Raw genomic sequence first — 19,369 nt, 5'->3', positions numbered from 1 at the left:
CTCGAAAACTGTTGCGATCCCCTATACTTGTGGGTTATCAAGACTATTTTCTGGCGCTGTTGCCGGGGAGCATAGCTCTATTCTTTGAGTCACTTGGGATTTATATCTGCTTAGCACTATGAAGAACTTGAAAGATCCAAGAACCAAGATTTATCCCTCAACTATGAGGGGAGGTAAGGAACTGACATCTAGCTTTGCACTTGATTCACCTTCTATTTTGAGTAAGCTTGCGACACCTAGGCCTGCTTCTGCTATTAATTCTGATATGTCGCATGTTATTGATGATGACACTTCTGCTATGCATGATACTTATGATGAAACTACTTCTATCCTTGATACTACTGTGCCACTTGGTGAATTTCTTGATGAACAACTTGCTAGGGATAGAGAGAATGAAATTATTGAAACTGATAATATTGATGAAAGTGATGATGAAGATTCTCCCCCTAGATATGAATTGCCTATTGTTCCTGAGGGTTATGTTATGGATGAAGAAACTGCTAGGGACTTTCTTGCTTGCAATGATAGAAGTGATCTTAAGAAATTATTAGCTAAGCTTAAAGAAAAGTCTTTGAAAGCTAGAATGAAATATGACCCTGCTTATGCTACTTCACCTATCTTTATTACTGATAAATATTATGATTTCTCTGTTGATCCTGAGATAATTACTTTAGTTGAATCTGATCCTTTCTATGGCTATGAATCTGAAACTGTTGTGGCACATCTTACTAAATTAAATGATATAGCCACCCTGTTCACTAATGATGAGAAAACTCGCTATTATTATATCCTTAAATTATTTCCTTTCTCATTAAAGGGTGATGCTAAGATATGGTTTAATTCTCTTGATCCTGGTTGTGTGCGTAGTCCCCAGGATATGATTTATTACTTCTCTGCTAAATATTTCCCCGCTCATAAGAAACAAGCTGCTTTAAGGGGAATATATAATTTTGTGCAAATTGAAGAAGAGAGTCTCCCATAAGCTTGGGGGAGGCTTCTCCAATTACTTAATTCTTTGCCTGATCATCCTCTCAAGAAAAATGAGATACTTGATATCTTTTATAATGGACTAACCGATGCTTCCACAGACCACCTGGATAGTTGTGCTGCTTGTGTTTTCAGGGAAAGAACTATTTATGAAGCTGAAATTCTATTGAAAAATATGTTGACTAATGAAAATAATTGGACACTTCCTGATCCAATCCCTGATCCAATTCCTGGACCAACTCCTGAGCCAACTCCTAAGAAAAGGGTATTCTATTTCTCAGTCCTGAAGATATGCAAGAGGCAAAGAAATCTATGAAAGAAAAAGGTATTAAAGCTGAAGATGTTAAGAATTTACCTCCTATTGAAGAAATACATGGTCTTAATTTACCGTCTGTTGAAGAAATACATGGTCTTGATAACCCGATACAGGTAGTAAAGGTAAATTCTCTCTATAGATATGATAAAGCTGAAATCCCTCCTGCTAAGTTGGCTAGCCAATGTTTGGATGAATTTGATAACTTTATGGTTAAGTAAGAATATTTTAATGCTTATGTTGGTAGACAATTGAAACATAATGCTTATATGATTGAACACTTGAGTGATTATATGGCTAATGTTAAAGGTGAACTAAAACTTATTAGTAAACATGCTTCTATGGTTACCACTCAAGTAGAACAAGTACTTAAAGCTCAGAATGATTTGCTCAATGAATTAAATAGTAAGAAAAATGATAATGCTGTTAGAGTTATGACTAGAGGTGGTAAAATGACTCGGGAACCTTTGTATCCTGAGGGCCATCCTAAGAGAATTGAGCAAGATTCTCAGAGAAATAATATTGATGCACCTAGTCCTTCTAAGAGGAAGAAAAAGAAAAATGATAGCACTTTGCATGCTTCTAGTGAACCTGTTGATGACACACCTGAGAATCCCAATGATATTTCTATTTCTGATGCTAAAACACAATCTGGTAATGAGCATGAACCTAGTGATAATGTTAATAATGATGTTCATATTGATGCTCAACCTAGTAATCATAATGAAGTAGAGATTGAACCTGTTGTTGATCTTGATAACCCACAATCAAAGAATCAACGTTATGATAAGAGAGACTTTGTTGCTAGGAAGCACGGTAAAGAAAGAGAACCATGGGTTCAGAAACCCATGCCTTTTCCTCCTAAACCATCCAAGAAAAAGGATGATGAGGATTTTGAGCGCTTTGCTGAAATGATTAGACCTATCTTCTTGCGTATGCGTTTGACTGATATGCTTAAAATGAATCCTTATGCTAAGTACATGAAAGATATTGTTACTAATAAAAGAAAGATACCGGAAGCTGAAATTTCCACCATGCTTGGTAATTATACTTTTAAGGGTGGAATACCAAAGAAACTTCTAGATCCATGAGTACCAACTATACCATGCTCCATTAAAAGAAACTATGTTAAAACCGCTTTATGTGATCTTGGAGCCGGTGTTAGTGTTATGCCTCTCTCTTTATATCGTAGACTTAATTTGAATCAGTTGACACCTACTGAAATATCTTTGCAAATGGCTGATAAATCAACTTCTATACCTGTCAGTATTTGTGAGGATCTGCCTGTTGTGGTTGCAAACGTTACTATTTTAACGGACTTTGTTATTCTTGATATTCCCGAGGATGATAGTATGTCTATTATTCTTGGAAGACCCTTTTTGAATACTGCAGGGGCTGTTATTGATTGCACCAAAGGCAATGTCACTTTTCATGTTAATGGTAATGAGCATACGGTACACTTTCCGAGGAAAAAACCTCAAGTCCATAGTATCAATTCTATTGGAAAATTTTCAACTATTACTATTGGAGGATTTGAATTTCCTCTTCCTACTGTCAAGAAGAAATATGATATTCTTATTGTTGGGGACATGCATATCCCGATTCCCCGTTGAGGTAACCTAGTGTTATTCGAAAATTCTCCGATTCCATGTTATTCGGAATGAGTTTGTTAACAAGACCTGATCAACCTTGTTAGTGGATTCCTTTTGATGAGCATGAGATGGATGAATTTAGAAAACACAATTCTCTGTACCCTTTTTTTACTTTCTGTTATTTATATTAAATAAAGCAAAATAGTAATTTCTGTCTGTTTCCTGAATTATCCATGCAATAAAAAATACCCCGACAATAAAAGTTCTCCAAATGCCTTGAAATTTAAATATGATTTTTTCTGGAATATTTGAGAATATCTGGCACTGAGAACACGACAGGGGGGCAAGCACCTGGCCATGAGGGTCCAGGGCACGCCCACCCCCTGGGCGCGCCCCCTGCCTCATGGGCCCATGGTGGCTCCCCTCCACTTATTCCAGCTACCACACACTCCTTCTTCCTCCCAAAAACATCACTAGCCAGCTCAAACCCGAGTCCAAGCTCATCTTGCTGCCATTTTCGATCTCCTTGCTCGAAGCTCCATTCACAAAACTGCTTTGGGGGATTATTCTTTGGTATGTGACTCCTCCAATGGTCCAATTAGTTTTTGTTCTAGTGCTTTATTCATTGCATATTTTTGCTGCTTAGGTGACCCTTTTCTTGAGCTTGCATGTCAAATTTATATGGTCAAAAGTAGTTTTAATGCATGATATATCCTCTACGCACTTGTGGGAGTAGTTGTTATCAATTTTGTTGAGTTTGGTTCACTTTTATTTTGAAGTTACTAAAAAATTCAGAAATTTTTCAGAGGAAGAAATATGTTTAGGAAAATGTACCAAGGTGGTCCTTCAAGGAAGCAAGGACCCAGGCTCGCAATACGCGATGTTGACGATGAACCGCTGAGGGAAGCTCAGGTGCGGGCTTGTGAATGGCCACCAAAGGACTTTATGGATCGAGCAGGAATCAAGGAAGAATTTAACGTGTATGTGCGTAATGCCGATCTTGAGAGCTTCGAGGCAGATAAGTGCCGACAATACCACTATCTCACTGATTCCTTTGTGAGAAGGTTTGAATTTTCATCATCACGCAATTATCAAACTGTCCTATTTGATCTTTATGAAAATTCTTATACTATGGACTTAGAGGATTTTAATACTGCTTGCAAACTTCCACAATGGGGCAGCACTAGTGAGCCTCGCAAATCTGAGTTTGGAGATTTTCTTGCTAGTATAACTGTGGGGGAATCTAGAGATATAACACAAGCTACCATAGGGAGCATTCATTTTCCTGCTATACATTATTTTGCTCTCTTCATAGGTAGGTGCATAAATGGTAAGGATGAAGCATGTCACATGTATGTCCCTGACCTCAGTGTTCCCAAGAGTGCTGTATTAGGAGATAAACATTATAATTTGGGAGCCATTGTTGCACGTAGGTTGCATAATAATAGATTTAATGGAGATTTCTTTGGTGGAATTTATGCAACCCGTCTAGCTAATTTTCTTGATATACCCATACGTGGGTATGATATTGAGTTGCCTCCTGTTTATTTAGATTATGAGGCTGTGGTTCATCATCAGTTTGTTGAGAGGAACAATCAGTTTCTCCAATACTGACTAATCTTTGACAGACGACGCACCCATCACGTCGCTCTCCCTACTCCTACTTTCTTTGACTTTCAGGCAAAAGGGAGATATGTCATAACCAGGGAAGAGGCGAACGAGTATGAGAGGAGGACTGAGACAGCTCGCCTCCACGCTGCAGCCCAAGATGCAATAGCCGCAGCATCTCAGTACGACCCCAACTACAACTTTGGATATCCGCTAGGCCAGCCGTGGCCATAGACCAACTTAGGCCAAAAGCCTAAGCTTGTGGGAGTACGTATTTCTCACCGACATTACATTCATGTTCACACACTCATGCTAGTTGTCGGTGCTCATACTTTTTCATTGTAATATCCATGCTAGTTTATTTTCCTTTTTATGTTTTCTTCTTGTGTGTTTGATAAACCTTAAGAAAAAAAATAGTTGTAGCTTTTAGTTAGTTTACTTTCCATGCCTGTAGTAGTAGTAATTAAAAGAAAACCCAAAAAGATTTCTCGTTCTTCTTTTGCTTGTTGGGAGCTTTCCTGTGTAAATAGTTTTATTTCTTTTCTTGTTCTTTGGGGGTCGAGAGGAGAAGACCATATTGAAAATGTTGAGTGGCTCTTATATGCATTATTGTTGATCTAACAAAGAGCCCATATTACCTTGTCTTCTCTCTTGAATTGAATGCTTGCAGTTCAGCTTACTCCAATGCACGTACACTATTATTATTATCCACACTATTCGATCGTGCAAGTGAAAGGCAATAATGATGATTATATGATGAACTTATTGAGATGAGAAAATCTGGTATGAACGAACTCGACCTCTCTTGTTTCTGTAAATATGATTAGTCCATCGTTCTGATTCAGCCTATTATGAAAGAAACATGTTTGCAATGACAATTAGAGATTATAGTTGCTTATGCCATGCTTAATTAGCTAGGAGCTTATAATGGTTTACCTTGCGTTCCAACATGCTATTAAAATGGTTGTGATGTGGTATGATAGGGTGGTATCCTCTTTTGAATGATTCGAGTGGCTTGACTTGGCACATGTTCACGCATGTAGTTGAAACAAAATCAACATAGCCTCTATGATATTTATGTTCATGGTGCATTATATCCTACTCATGCTTGCATTCGGTGTTGATTAATTTTAATGCATGTTCATGACTGTTGTCGCTCTCTAGCTGGTCGCTTCCCAGTCTTTTTCTAGCCTTCACTTGTACTAAGCGGGAATACTGCTTGTGCATCCAATTCCATAAACCCCAAAGTTATTCCATATGAGTCCACCATACCTACCTATATACGGTATCTACCTACCGTTCCAAGTAAATTTGTATGTGCCAAACTCTAAACCTTCAAATAAACATTCTGCTTTGTATGCTCGAATAGCTCATGTATCAACTAGGGTTGTCTGTATCTTCCATGCTAGGCAGGTTATTCTCAAGAGGAGTGGACTCCGCTCCTCACTCACAAGAAAGTGGCTGGTCACCGGGATGCCCAGTCCCATGCTTTATGCAAATCAAATCAAAATAACTGCAAACAAAACTCCCCCGGGACTCTTGTTAGTTGGAGGCACTCATTGTTTCGAGCAAGCCATGGATTGATGCTTGTTGGTGGAGGGGGAGTATAAACTTTACCATTCTATTTGGGAACCGCCTATAATGTGTGTAGCATGGAAGATATCGAGATCTCTTGGTTGTTATGTTGACAATGAAAGTATACCGCTCAAAATATTATTCATATCTATTTTAAAACCGAGCTCTAGCACCTCTACAAATCCCTGCTTCCCTCTACGAAGGGCCTATCTATTTACTTTTATGCTAAGTCATCATCCTCTTATTAAAAAGCACCAGTTGGAGAGCACCGCTGTCATTTGCATCCATTACTGTTAGTTTACATTGAGTATGACTTGACTGGATCTCTTTTACCATGAATTATAATGTCTAGTCAGTCCTTGATATTTAAAGGTGATCTGCATTTATGTTTTTGTGGTATCAGAAAGGGCTAGCAAGATACCATCTTGTTATATCATATCATGATTGTTTTGAGAAAGTGTTGTCATCCGAGATTTATTATTATTGCTCGCTAGTTGATTATGCCATTGATATGAGTAAACATGAGACCTAAATGTTATTGTGAATATGGTTAGTTCATAATATTTGCTGAAAACTTGAATGCTGGCTTTACATATTTACAACAACAAGAGCAAACAGAGTTTGTAAAAGTTTTTCTTTATCACTTTCAGTTTATCAACTGAATTGCTTGAGGACAAGCAAAGGTTTAAGCTTGGGGGAGTTGATACGTCTCTGTCGTATCTACTTTTCCAAACACTTTTGCCCTTGTTTTGGACTCTAACTTGCGTGATTTCAATGGAACTAACCCGGACTGAGGTTGTTTTCAGTAGAATTGCCATGGTGTCATTTTTGTGCAGAAATAAAAGTTCTCGAAATGATCTGAAAATCAACAGAGAATTATTTTGGAATATATAAAAAATAATGGAAGGAAGATCCACGTCAGGGGGGCCTCCACCTGTCCATGAGGGTGTGGGCGCGCCCTACCCCCCTAGGCGCGCCCCCTGCCTCGTGGCCCCCCTGACGCTCCACTGACCTCAACCCTGACTCCATATATTCACTTTCGGGGAGAGAAAAACCAGGGAGAAGGATTCGTTGTGTTTTACGATATGGAGCCGCCGCCAAGCCCTAAACTCTCTTGGGAGGGCTGATCTGGAGTCCGTTCGGGGCTCCGGAGAGGGGAATCGGTCACCATCGTCATCATCAACCTTCCTCCATCACCAATTTCATGATGCTCACCGCCGTGCGTGAGTAACTCCATCGTAGGCTTGCTGGACGGTGATGGGTTGTATGAGATTTATCATGTAATCGAGTTAATTTTGTTAGGGTTTGATCCCTAGTATCCACTATGTTCTGAGATTGATTTTGCTATGACTTTGCTATGCTTAATGCTTATCACTAGGGCCCGAGTGCCATGATTTCAGATCTGAACCTATTATGTTTTAATCAATGTATGAGAGTTCTTGTTCCTACTTGCAAGTCTATAGTCACCTACTATGTGTTATGATCCGGCAACCCCAAAGTGACAATAGTCGGGACCACTCCTGGTGATGACCGTAGTTTGAGGAGTCCATGTATTCACTATGTGTTAATGCTTTGGTCCGGTACTCTATTAAAAGGAGGCCTTAATATCCCTTAGTTTCCAATAGGACCCCGGTGCCACGGGAGGGTAGGACAAAAGATGCCATGCAAGTTCTTTTCCATAAGCACGTATGACTATATTTGGAATACATGCCTACATTACATTGCTGAACTGGAGCTAGTTCTGCGTCACCCTAGGTTATGACTGTTACATGACCGATCGCATCCGGCATAATTCTCCATCACCGATCCATTGCCTACGAGCTTTCCATATATTGCTCTTCGCTTATTTACTTTTCCGCTGCTACTGTTACAATCATTATAAAACACCAAAAATATTACTTTTGCTACCATTACCCTTTTACCACCGTCACCACTACTATCATATTGCTTTGCTACTAAATACCTTGCTGCAGATATTAAGTTTCCAGGTGTGGTTGAATTGACAACTCAGCTGCTAATACTTGAAAATATTCTTTGGCTCCCCTTGTGTCGAATCAATAAATTTGGGTTGAATACTCTACCCTCGAAAACTGTTGTGATCCCCTGTACTTGTGGGTTATCAGCCGAGGGCTGCCGTCCCCGAGCTCAAGCTCGCCGGCGATCCCCTCGGGTCGTCTCCGTAGCTCCAGCCCCTCCCAGGCTCGGGCCTACCGTCCAGGGCCTCCGCCGTGCCTCGGTGGTGCTGTTCCGCCCGGTTGGAGCCCCCGGAGTCGCCTCTGGTCGTCGTCGTCTTCATCTCCGACGACCTCTGCTCTCTGTCTCCGCTAGAGAGGTTGTTTCCGACGCCGTCCGACCACCCCTAGCTACTCTACGGGTACGGGCAGGTGCGCTTCCGTCTCCTCTTTCAATCCCTCCCTCTCGTTCTGGCCAAGAAGCTCTCCTCGCCGGCGTGTGCTCTAGCGGAGCCGCGCCATCCTATTTTTCTCTCTCACCCTCCCTCTCACCTGACTAGTCGGGTCCTCTAGTCAGCCACCCAGTACACGCGCGAAGCAGTACGAGTGGTGGCGCCCACGACGCTTTACGCCTTCGATCTCACCACCCCCCCCCCCCAGTATGCTTTTATTTAAATTCAAATTTCATTTTTCTAGAGAGCTTCAAACAAGCGAAACTCTTTAACCATAAGTCCAAATGAATTGATTCTTTTTGCATTGTTTTCTTTGTGAAGAAATCTAGCAGCTCACCAAAAATGAGATTTTTCTCTGCTGTCTAGATTTTTCTGGTGAATTTCAGAAGGGTTATTGATGTTTTCTTTTGGTGTTTGTAAATATTTTCAGAGAGTGAAGCTTGTCTTGAGGGTCACCAGGAGGCTTGTGAACCTCATCTGCACTAAGGCAAGCCACAACAACATTTTCATGGTGTCATTACAATATTTGTGATTTTACAACTTGAATGAATGATTTAATCCATGCATTTAAATCACTATTATATTATTTATATTCGGTTGGTTGTTTGTTTAAGTTGTCATGCTTAGTTTACAGAAAGGTTGAAGCTAACTAAGTTGGTAAAGTAGCCAGAAGTAAATTTTGTTATGAAGAAGTAATATAGTTATGAATATAAGTAATTATTTGGATTTATTATTCTTGCATGAGAAAAATGATAAAATTTGCTAGAAAAGATTCTGTTTAACGTGAGGTTTAATTCTAACCAGAGAAGTGTCATGAGTTGTTGATGTTTATGCTTAGTGTGGATATAGTTGACCCAGTTATTTCCGATGATATATGATGCATATGTTTGTGTTGCACTTGCATGGCATGTTATGACACCAGTTACTTTCACGTTAAGTTGAACCTGTTAATAACCCAACTTGAATATATCGTTGACCGGGTCATGGTTCCACTGAATCGAGTTTTTCCCAGTGCAACCACATTTGCCTTTATGGGAAGGCCTTTATTCGGTCTGTTGTCATGCCTCTGGTCGATGCCTCCAACGAGGGAAGGTTATGGGCGTGCGGTACCCTGGCCCGGTAAGCATACATAACCTTGTGTGCCCGTTGTTGAGATTATGGTACCGTGTCCCCGTGTGGGACGTTTATGTTTTGGCCACGACGGTGATCGTTGGTGTCTTTGGTAGACACGGGGCCACCCAGGACTAGCCCAGTGGGGAGTGAGTCGGAGCGGCCGGGAGAGTGTCATGGCAATGGAGGGGTTTCGTCTGAATGTCGTTGGTCCACCCGAATGGGAGTGCGAGGCCATGGGTTCCGTGGTGTGGGTACAGTGCACTACCTCTGTAGAGTGTATTAATCTATCGATAGCCGAGTCCACGGTTACGGACACGCTCGAAAGTAGGTCACACCATGGGTCAATGTTTAATAAATTTTGCACAGTAAGTCATGAACTTTGCACTATGTCTGATGGCGGGAAGGCCATCTTGATGTTTGAGACCAAGTGTTGGTCGTGGCTATGATCACCGGTAAGATCACGAGGTAACCTGAGTTAAGACCACAATGCTGGTATGTTCGTGATCCAAGAGATCACCGTTGGTAAGATAGTACGAGGGATTTTTCTCACAAGAGCATAATCACAGCATGTTGGATATATTGTTGCATGATTAATAATTGGTTAATTATCATGATATTGTTTGTCATTATGTTTATGCTTGTTGTGAGCCTGCAAGTACATTCAATGTACTGACCTGGTGTGTCATGCCAGATTTCAGGAAAGTCTCGTTGGAAAGGAGTGTTGTTCGCGTCTAGATCGTGTCCACATCGGTGTCCCTGTGCTATGGAGTTCTGCTACGACATTGTCCCGTTGTCGCGTAGTTGTTATGATCGAGGCCCCTTTATGTTCACTAAATAATGTACATATTGTTCAGCCGCACCGTGTGTGCCGCTTGGCCTTGCCACCTATTGTAATATAAACTTTGGTCCGCTAGCACCAATAAAGCGGTTGTTTTCTGTACCAATATGTTGTGTGTTGCCAGAAGACATGATCTCTGGGCTAACAATGCATGGTAAACCGGTCGCTCTGAGTCGGGGTGCCACAACGATTGGTATCAGAGCCGCGCTGACTATAGGATACGCTAGACTACGACGTGTAACTGGACATTAGATACGAGTTTAAAGTTGAGTGTCGGTAGCATTCGTAGCTGGTTGTTGCATTGCATGCGTTTGTTTTATTTTTATGCTAACCTACTAATGGTTGTGAGTGTAGATGGCTCCGGTGCCGTATCCGTGCTAGTTGCAGCTGATGCCGTACACGTCGCCGCATCTCCTTCGTAACGTGTGGCGTCGGTTGTACCCCCTCGATGATGACCCAGTCTCTCGTGTGTACCGGGAGCGTCTAGCAGACTTAGTGTATGAGTACCACACAGTGGTTACTCTGCGCACCAGTTCCAATTCCAGCACTTACACTCGTACCTCTCGGAGCGGTTTCACTTCTACCGCTTCTCAGGTTGTCTAGTTTGTTGCATTCGAGGTCCTTGTCGAGCTTCGTTACAATGAGGTCCGGATGCAGAACCACCCAGGTTTCTACTACTACCCTTCTCTGCACGACAATGGTCGTGTCCATTTCCCTATCATTGATCCAGAGTCTGATAGTGTTGCTAGCCACCTTTCCCGTTATATCACTGCTAGCTATCTTATGATCCACGAGCTGGCTCCAGAGCTGACTCGTGCTCGTACTGCTTTAGCCTCTCCTTTAGCCTCTGCTAGGTCTGACACTGCTCCATCCTCCCTGGGATTTACTCCTTATATTCCAGCCAGTTCTAGCTCCCCTATTTCACCGATTACTACTCCGAGTAGCTCGGCCGCCTAGACCGTGAATCCTCTCAGTGCTCCTGCTGAGTGGGTTTCACTTCTCACTACTCATGTAGGCCCGATGCTTCACCCTACACCTGCCCCGGAGGGAGAGCCCTCGAGGCAGCGCCGTCGTGTTACCTTTAACCCGGAGGTCTCGGTTAACCTTGACAGTTCAGGATCCGAGTCCGCTTCAGGAGAGGACCCCGCAGCACCAGCAGAGCAGTAGAGCTTCTGAGTATTCGCAGTCGTCCGGATGGTGTACGGATGTAGTCGTACGAGTCATGATGTTTTGTTTCTTGTATGAGAGTAGCTGAACCTGTCATGTTGTTTACCTTTCATGTATGTGTCTATGTATAATTATGTTGGAACTCTATTTCATTCGCCGCAATTTCTTCGTTATTTCGGGTTTTCTCGGGCTTTGTTGCTGGCTTTTCCCCAAATTTATTTTGGATGTTTCTCATCTCGGTTGTGTTGTCTTGGGAAAAATCCACAATAGGATGCCGCGGGGAGGTAGCAGTAGCAACACTCATGAGGATGCTCCTGTTCGTCGTTCCACACGACAGGCAGGACCCTCTCCCGAGCCGTACATACCACCACCGCCTCCACCGCCAAATCCGCCCTCCACTGAGCAAATTCTGCGTATGTTTGAGGAAAGGCGGAATAATGATCTGATTGAAATATTAAGAAGTGTGCAAGCTGTGCTTGGACAGAATGGAAATCAGAACAGTCATCACTCCAAGTTGTCAGAGTTTCAGAGGACCAAGCCTCCCAATTTCAGTCAGGTTATTGATCCCTTGGATGCAGACGACTGGTTGCGAACCATTGAGAGGAAACTTGAGATTTCTCATACTGAAGAAGATGATAAAGTTCCATTTGCAACTCATTATCTTGAAGGCGCTGCTACCATATGGTGGGAAAATGCAAAAGCCATGTGGCCTGCTGATGAGGAGATCACCTGGTCAAAATTCAAGGATCAGTTTCGGAAATATCATATCCCTACTGGAATTATGAAGACTAAGCAGCGTGAATTTCTCAAACTCCTCCAAGGAAATCAGTCTGTGGGTGAATATTTGCAAAAATTCAATCATCTCGCCCGTTACTCCCTTTATGATGTGGCCACCGAGGAAAGAAAGATTGACAGATTTCTTGGGGGATTAAACCCGCAACTCCGGTGTACCCTCAGTATGTTTGATTTCCCAGATTTCCAAACTCTAGTGAACAAAGCTTTCATTGCTGAACGGGAGCACAAGCTCGTATCGGACAAGAGGCCTGCTAACAACGACTACAAGCGCAAGTTTGAGCCAAGGAAGGAAGGGCAACCCGTGCAAAAGGCTCGTACCTGGCAGCAGACTCAGATGGAATACAAGCCCAATTGGCAACAGAATGTTAACAAGACCACCACCCAAGTCAAGAATGTCGTGACCAACCCTATGCACGAGGAGCGCCAGCGCAACAATTCTTGCTTCAGTTGTGGGCAAAACGGACATTATGCCAGACAATGTCCCAATAATGGCAAGGCAAGTGCAATAATCAGGCCACAAGTCAACTTTATGGAGTCATGCCCGAACCAGCAAAACATCAATGGGCACGTTCATCACCTCTCCGCAGATGAAGCCCAAGAGAACCACGAAGTCGTCATTGGTATGTTTTCTGTTAATAACATACCTGCAGTAATTTTATTTGACTCTGGGGCTTCCCACTCTTTTATTTCTCAGAGTTTTGTTGCCCAAAACAAATTTCCTTGTTCGCTTTTGGGCAAGAATATGCTGGTACAAACCCCGGGATCCTTAATCAAGAGCAATCTGGTCTGCCGTAATCTGGAAATCAATATCAACGGAGTGTGTTTTCCAACTTCCTTAATAATCATCGAGTCTGTAAAGTTGGATGTTATCTTGGGTATGAATTGGTTGACCCACTGTCAAGTATGCATAAATTGCGCAACTCGAGAAGTCACTTTGACCAGTTAGAAGGGGCAGACTACCAAATTTTATGCTCGCAAAAGCATACCCAAGAAAGAAATGGTCTTCACCGCTGTGGCTGAGTTGGAATTAATTCTTGTGGTCAGTGAGTTTCCTGATGTATTTCCAGAAGAACTGCCAGGCATGCCACCAGATCGAGAGCTCGAGTTTGCAATAGATCTTGTGCCCGGAACCGCACAGTTATACAAGAAGTATTACCGGATGCCCTCATCAGAATTAGTGGAGCTAAAGAAACAGCTTGATGAAATGCTCCAGAAAGGATATATCCGTCCCAGCTCTTCACCATGGGGATCACCTGCTATATTTGTGGACAAAAAGGATGGCAGCCTCCACATGTGTGTGGATTACCGTCAGCTGAATGATGTCACCATCAAAAATAAATATCCGCTGCCAAGGATTGATGACTTGTTTGATCAGCTCAGTGGGGCCAAGGTATTCTCCAAGATTGATTTACGAACAGGATATCATCAACTCAAGATTAAAAAGGAAGATATTCCTAAGACCGCATTCACCACTTGATACGGTCTTTATGAATATACAGTTATGTCCTTTGGTCTCACCAATGCCCCTGCCTTCTTCATGCATATGGTGAACAAAGTATTCATGGACTTCCTCGATAAGTTCGTGGTAGTTTTCATTGATGACATACTTATTTACTCAGAAAGTGAAGAAGCTCACAAAGAACACCTCCGAGCAATGCTACAACGACTCCGCGACCATCAGCTATACGCCAAATTCAGTAAATGCGAGTTTTGGCTCAAGCAAGTTGGATTTCTTGGACATGTGCTATCCGCCGAAGGTATAGTCGTGGACCCGAGCAAGGTAAAGGATGTGCTCGATTGGTTGCCTCCCACAACCGTATCACAGATCCGGAGTTTTCTTGGATTAGCCGGGTACTACCGTCGTTTCATTGAAGGGTTTTCTAAGATTGCTAAACCCATGACGGAGCTGCTCAAAAAGGATAAGAAGTTTGAATGGACTAAGGACTGTGAGAAAAGTTTCAATGAGCTAAAGATACGGCTGACAACCGCACCGGTGTTGACTCTTCCAGATATCTACCGTAGTTTTGATGTGTATTGTGATGCCTCCAGACAAGGACTTGGATGCGTACTTATGCAAGATGGCAAGGTCATAGCATATGCATCACGATAGCTACGACCCCACGAGGGAAATTATCCTACTCATGATCTGAAATTGGCCGCGGTGGTTCATGCTCTAAAAATTTGGAGACACTACCTCATCGGGAAGAGGTGCCAAATTTTTACCGACCAGAAAAGTCTCAAGTATATATTTACTCAGCCAGATTTAAATCTCCATCAACGAAGATGGCTTGAGTTAGTCAAGGATTATGATCTTTGTAGGATCGAAAGTATGTCTAGAGGGGGGTGATTAGACTACTTGACCAAATAAAAGCTTAACCTTTTCCCAATTTTAGTTCTTGGCAGATTTTAGCTATTTTAGGACAAGTCAAGCAATCATCACACAATTCAAGCAAGCATGCAAAGAGTTTATGGGCAGCGGAAAGTAAAGGATGCAACTTGCAAGAATATAAAGGGAAGGGTTTGGAGAATTCAAACGCTATTGGAGACACGGATGTTTTTCCCGTGGTTCGGATAGGTGGTGCTATCCTACATCCACGTTGATAGAGACTTCAACCCACGAAGGGTAACGGTTGCGCGAGTCCACATAGGGCTCCACCCAAGGGCAACGGTTGCGCGAGTCCACGGAGGGATCCACCCACGAAGGGTCCACGAAGAAGCAACCACCCACAAAGGGTCCACGAAGAAGCAACCTTGTCTATCCCACCATGGCCATCGCCCACGAAGGACTTGCCTCACTAGCGGTAGATCTTCACGAAGTAAGCGATCTCCTTGCCCTTACAAACTCCTTGGTTCAACTCCACAATCTTGTCGGAGGCTCCCAAGTGACACCTAGCCAATCTAGGAGACACCACTCTCCAAGAAGTAACAAATGGTGTGTAGGTAATGAACTCCTTGCTCTTGTGCTTCAAATGATAGTCTCCCCAACACTCAACTCTCTCTCATAGGATTTGGATTTTGGTGGAAAGAAGATTTGAGTGGAAAGCAACTTGGGAAGGCTAGAGATCAAGATTCATATGGTAGGAATGGAATGTCTTGATCTCAACACATGAGTAGGTGGTTCTCTCTCGGAGCATATGAGTTGGAATGATGTGTGTGTTCTGATGGCTCTCTCACTGAATGAGAAAGAGGTGGAGGGGTATATATAGCCTCCACACAAAATCCAACCGTTACACAGTTTTCCAATCTCGGTGGGACCGAATCAGAAAACTCGGTCTGACCGAAATAGTAAACCTAGTGACCGTTAGGAATTTCGGTGGGACTGACATGCAACTCGGTAGGACCGATTCGGTTAGGGTTTGGGCATAACGTAATCTCGGTGAGACCGATTACACAAACTCGGTGAGACCGAATTTGGTAATTAGCTAACTAGAGAGTTGGTCAGGCAAACTCGGTGGGACCGATTTTCTCTTTCGGTGAGACCGAGTGGAACTCGGTGAGACCGAAAAGTTACAAAGGGGAAACACTGAGTTTACATTGCAATCTCGGTGGGACCGATTCGCTCTTTCGGTGGGACCGAAAAGTTACGAAAGGGAAACAGAGAGTTTGCAACCCCATCTCGGTGGGACCGAGATCCTTATCGGTAGAACCGAATTTGCTAGGGTTTGGCAGTGGCTAATGACAAGTGAAACTCGGTGGCGCCGGATAGGAAGAATCGGTAGGACCGAGTTTGGCTTAGAGTTTAGGTCATATGTGGATATGGGAAAGTAGTTGAGGGTTTTGGAGCATATCACTAAGCACATGAAGCAAGAGGCTCATTAAGCAACACCTCATCCCTCCTTAATAGTATTGGCTTTTCCTAAAGACTCAATGTGATCTTGGATCACTAAAATATGAAATGAAGAGTCTTGAGCTTGAAGCTTTAGCCAATCCTTTGTCCTTAGCATTTTGAGGGTTCCACTTTCATATCCATGCCATGCCAATCATTGAGCTTTCCTGAAATAATCATCTTGGAATAGCATTAGCTCAATGAGCTATATGTTGTTATGAATTACCAAAACCACCTAGGGATAGTTGCACTTTCAATCTCCCCCTTTTTGGTAATTGATGACAACATATAGATCAAAGCTTCGACAAATGATAATAAGCATGAAATATATCGTCGCTTTGAGAAGTATGTGATAAGTAAGAGCTCCCCCTAAATTTGTGCATATTTAAAATTTTCTTTGGACTGCAAATGCACAAAGAGTTAGAGTCATGGGTTACTCTTCCATGTCACATACATCTTGGTGGAGCGCTCAAAATGATAAGAATGAATTACATGCACTCATCACCAAGAATAGTGGATGGTCACAAACGATAGATAGAATGATAATATTTAAGCAAGCATTAAGCAATCATTAAGTGTAGCTTATGATCAAACACATGATCATCGATGTCTCACAAGCATAAACACAAGCAAACAAAGTTCGAAAAACCACCAAATAAAGCAAGAGAGAAAAGCAACACTCTCTCTCTCTCTCTCGAAGCCTATGATCTATACATCTTCTCCCCCTTTGGCAACAAGTTACCAAAAAGTTCCTAGAAAATGCATAGCACTAGATCGACGCTCAGGCTTGATCTTCAGGTGGTGGTGGAGTCCGGATCACTCCAAGGACGAAGGCTTCTGTAGATGTTGAAGTAGTCGCTGGAGTTGGAGCTGAAGTAGATGCTGGAGCTGAGGCTGTAGCTGGTGCTGAGGTGGTGGCTCTGGTGTCAGCAACTGGCACGGCAGACGACCTCGGGCCTCGTGGCACTCTAGAAAAAGCATGAGTCGTGGTCCTGCCTCTCCTCTCATTCATGTCCTCCTGGAGCTGCTCCACTGCAGACTGAACTTCCGTTACCTTGACATCCAAGTCATAGAACTTCTGTTCCATGATTCTCTCTAGGCTCTGCTGATTGTCACGACCGGTTTTCCGGGTATTAATTTCCAGAAAATGGCCGTTGTGCTCACCAGCCCCAGGATTACTGTTAGCTGATGAGGCACCAGCTTGATACAGAAATTCCAAGCAAAAATACAAAATGTGTAGTACAAGACCATTGTGGCCTATGAGTACATCAAATGGTTTCTAGTGGTTGAGGGCGGAAGCGGTTTGTGGATCACCACGGTCTATGGGACTCCATTTCCCACAGGAACAGCTGACCAGGTTAACTCCTATCTTCGCGAGGCTGCTATCACGGTTGCTTAGGTCCCGAGGCTGTCATCGCCACGCTCTTCTCCAAGCAAGCAATCTGGCCAAGACAATAGCCAGGGACAAGCCAGTGAGTACTTTGAATGTGCTCGCAAACATTAAGAACACAGGTATAATATAATTGATCAACATACACTGAAATATTCTATGATCACATCGTCAGTCATAAATAAAATCTTGATGCATGCAAGCAGGTTATTTATATGCAACCGGAATATGCAATGACAGAATAGAAATAAAATGCACCGATCAGATGCCTGAAGCGACGTCTCGAAAGGATAGTAAAAGTGAGCATGCCTCAGTCGGGCGTCTTAGCGACACCACATAAGGGGCTTATAAAGTAAATAAAATAACAAGCATGCCACAGTCGGGCGTCTGAGCGACGCCACATAAAGGGCTTATGAGAAAATGAAATAACAAACATGCCACAGTCGGGCGTCTGAGCGACGCCACATAAAGGGCTTATGAGAAAATGAAATAACAAACATGCCACAGTCGGGCGTCTGAGCGACGCCACATAAAGGGCTTGTAAGTAAATGAAATAACGAACCTGCCACAGTCGGGCGTCTGAGCGACGCCACATAAAGGGCCTATATATATAAACATAATCATAGTGAATATCCAGGGGGTGGTACCGTCCCAGGGATATTCATTATTTCAAACAATGCAAACGGTTAGTCCATGATGATAATAATCATAACCATCATATATCACAAGTCATAATCAATATTCGGGTTTAGTAGTTTCTCCTCCGAAGACCGACACTAAGACCGACACTTGACCCATCCCAGACTGTAGTCCTTAACCATGGACACGGCTATTCGAATAGGTTTAATATCTCTGCAGAGAGTGTACTCTTTACCCACGAGTAACGGATTCCTTTAGTCCATCGGACTAATTCCGTCTACGGTCTTTTAATTGAAACACACCTGACTTGCACACACCAGCTTTTACTCGTGTCTGGAATCACCCATGACACCTGTTAAGCAAAACTCTAAGTGGGGAGGCTACAACCTCGCGTAGCATGGGATCAAATTTCTATCGCGCGCTCTAAGGGGTGCCCCCCTCTCGGTCCCAACCGGATACACCCATGCCCCCGACCAGGTGGCATGCCTACCGGCTACAACCGGTATCTTCCACCATGGCCTCTCTGTACGGTGTGTGCCAAGACAAGGGTTAACAACTTACTGAACCATACCCCACCTACAGTAGGGACCAGTGGCAGTACGAAACAAGTATGGGGGTTACCGGAACAAGACTCGATCTACGGCCGACTCTGGAGGCTCATAAGTTCCCTGCATGACATGTATAACAAATATATTTCAACCAACAGAATCGCCACCCATTATACCTTACTATGCCATACCGGACATAACCGTCCCGACGGAGACCGGCGACAAGCTCACGCCTACCCAAGGCAGAGGCTTTCCCGGGTTCCTTTCCGGCATGCATGCAAGGCACATGAGGATGATTACCATCACATGTATATTCATTTCCAACAGCAAGGAAATCACTAATATGCATTCATGCAAATGATCGCATCATCACATAAAATAACGAGTTCTCCGAAATAAGGTGGTGTTATAATCGTGTCAACCAACACATCAAAAATATTATGCCAGGGTTCAAGATGCTTGCCTTCATGGTGTGGAAAGGCAGGGTGCACTCCAAATCTTTTGAAAGCTTTCTTCTCTTCAAAAATCCTATTTTCAAAAATATGCAAATAACACATATTTCAAAAACAGTACA

At 43.0% G+C, this 19,369-nt stretch overlaps 1 protein-coding gene across 1 annotated transcript; it reads left to right on the top strand.

Moving 5' to 3' along the window:
- Positions 1–11,868: 11,868 nt before the first annotated feature.
- On the top strand, positions 11,869–14,502 carry LOC147991125 (uncharacterized). Its single transcript, XM_087538530.1, has 2 exons — positions 11,869–13,012; positions 13,892–14,502. Exons 1-2 carry the CDS (start codon positions 11,869–11,871, stop codon positions 14,500–14,502), a joined length of 1,755 nt encoding a protein of 584 aa, XP_087394656.1.
- Positions 14,503–19,369: the final 4,867 nt, after the last annotated feature.

The sequence above is a fragment of the Triticum urartu genome, chromosome 1A (assembly GCF_056163025.1).
Source record: "Triticum urartu cultivar PI428250 chromosome 1A, HENAU_Tu73, whole genome shotgun sequence".
NCBI classification, from domain to species: domain Eukaryota; kingdom Viridiplantae; phylum Streptophyta; class Magnoliopsida; order Poales; family Poaceae; genus Triticum; species Triticum urartu.
The sequence above is the reverse complement of the archived record's forward strand: the minus strand, read 5'-3'. Positions and strand labels throughout refer to the sequence as shown.

Bases quoted from the DNA above. Each gene is read 5' to 3' on its own strand.
- LOC147991125 (XM_087538530.1), top strand. From the start codon at position 11,869: ATGCCGCGGGGAGGTAGCAGTAGCAACACTCATGAGGATGCTCCTGTT. The intron at 13,013-13,891 runs GTATGTTTTCTG...ATGAATATACAG, and splicing joins GAACCACGAAGTCGTCATTG to TTATGTCCTTTGGTCTCACC.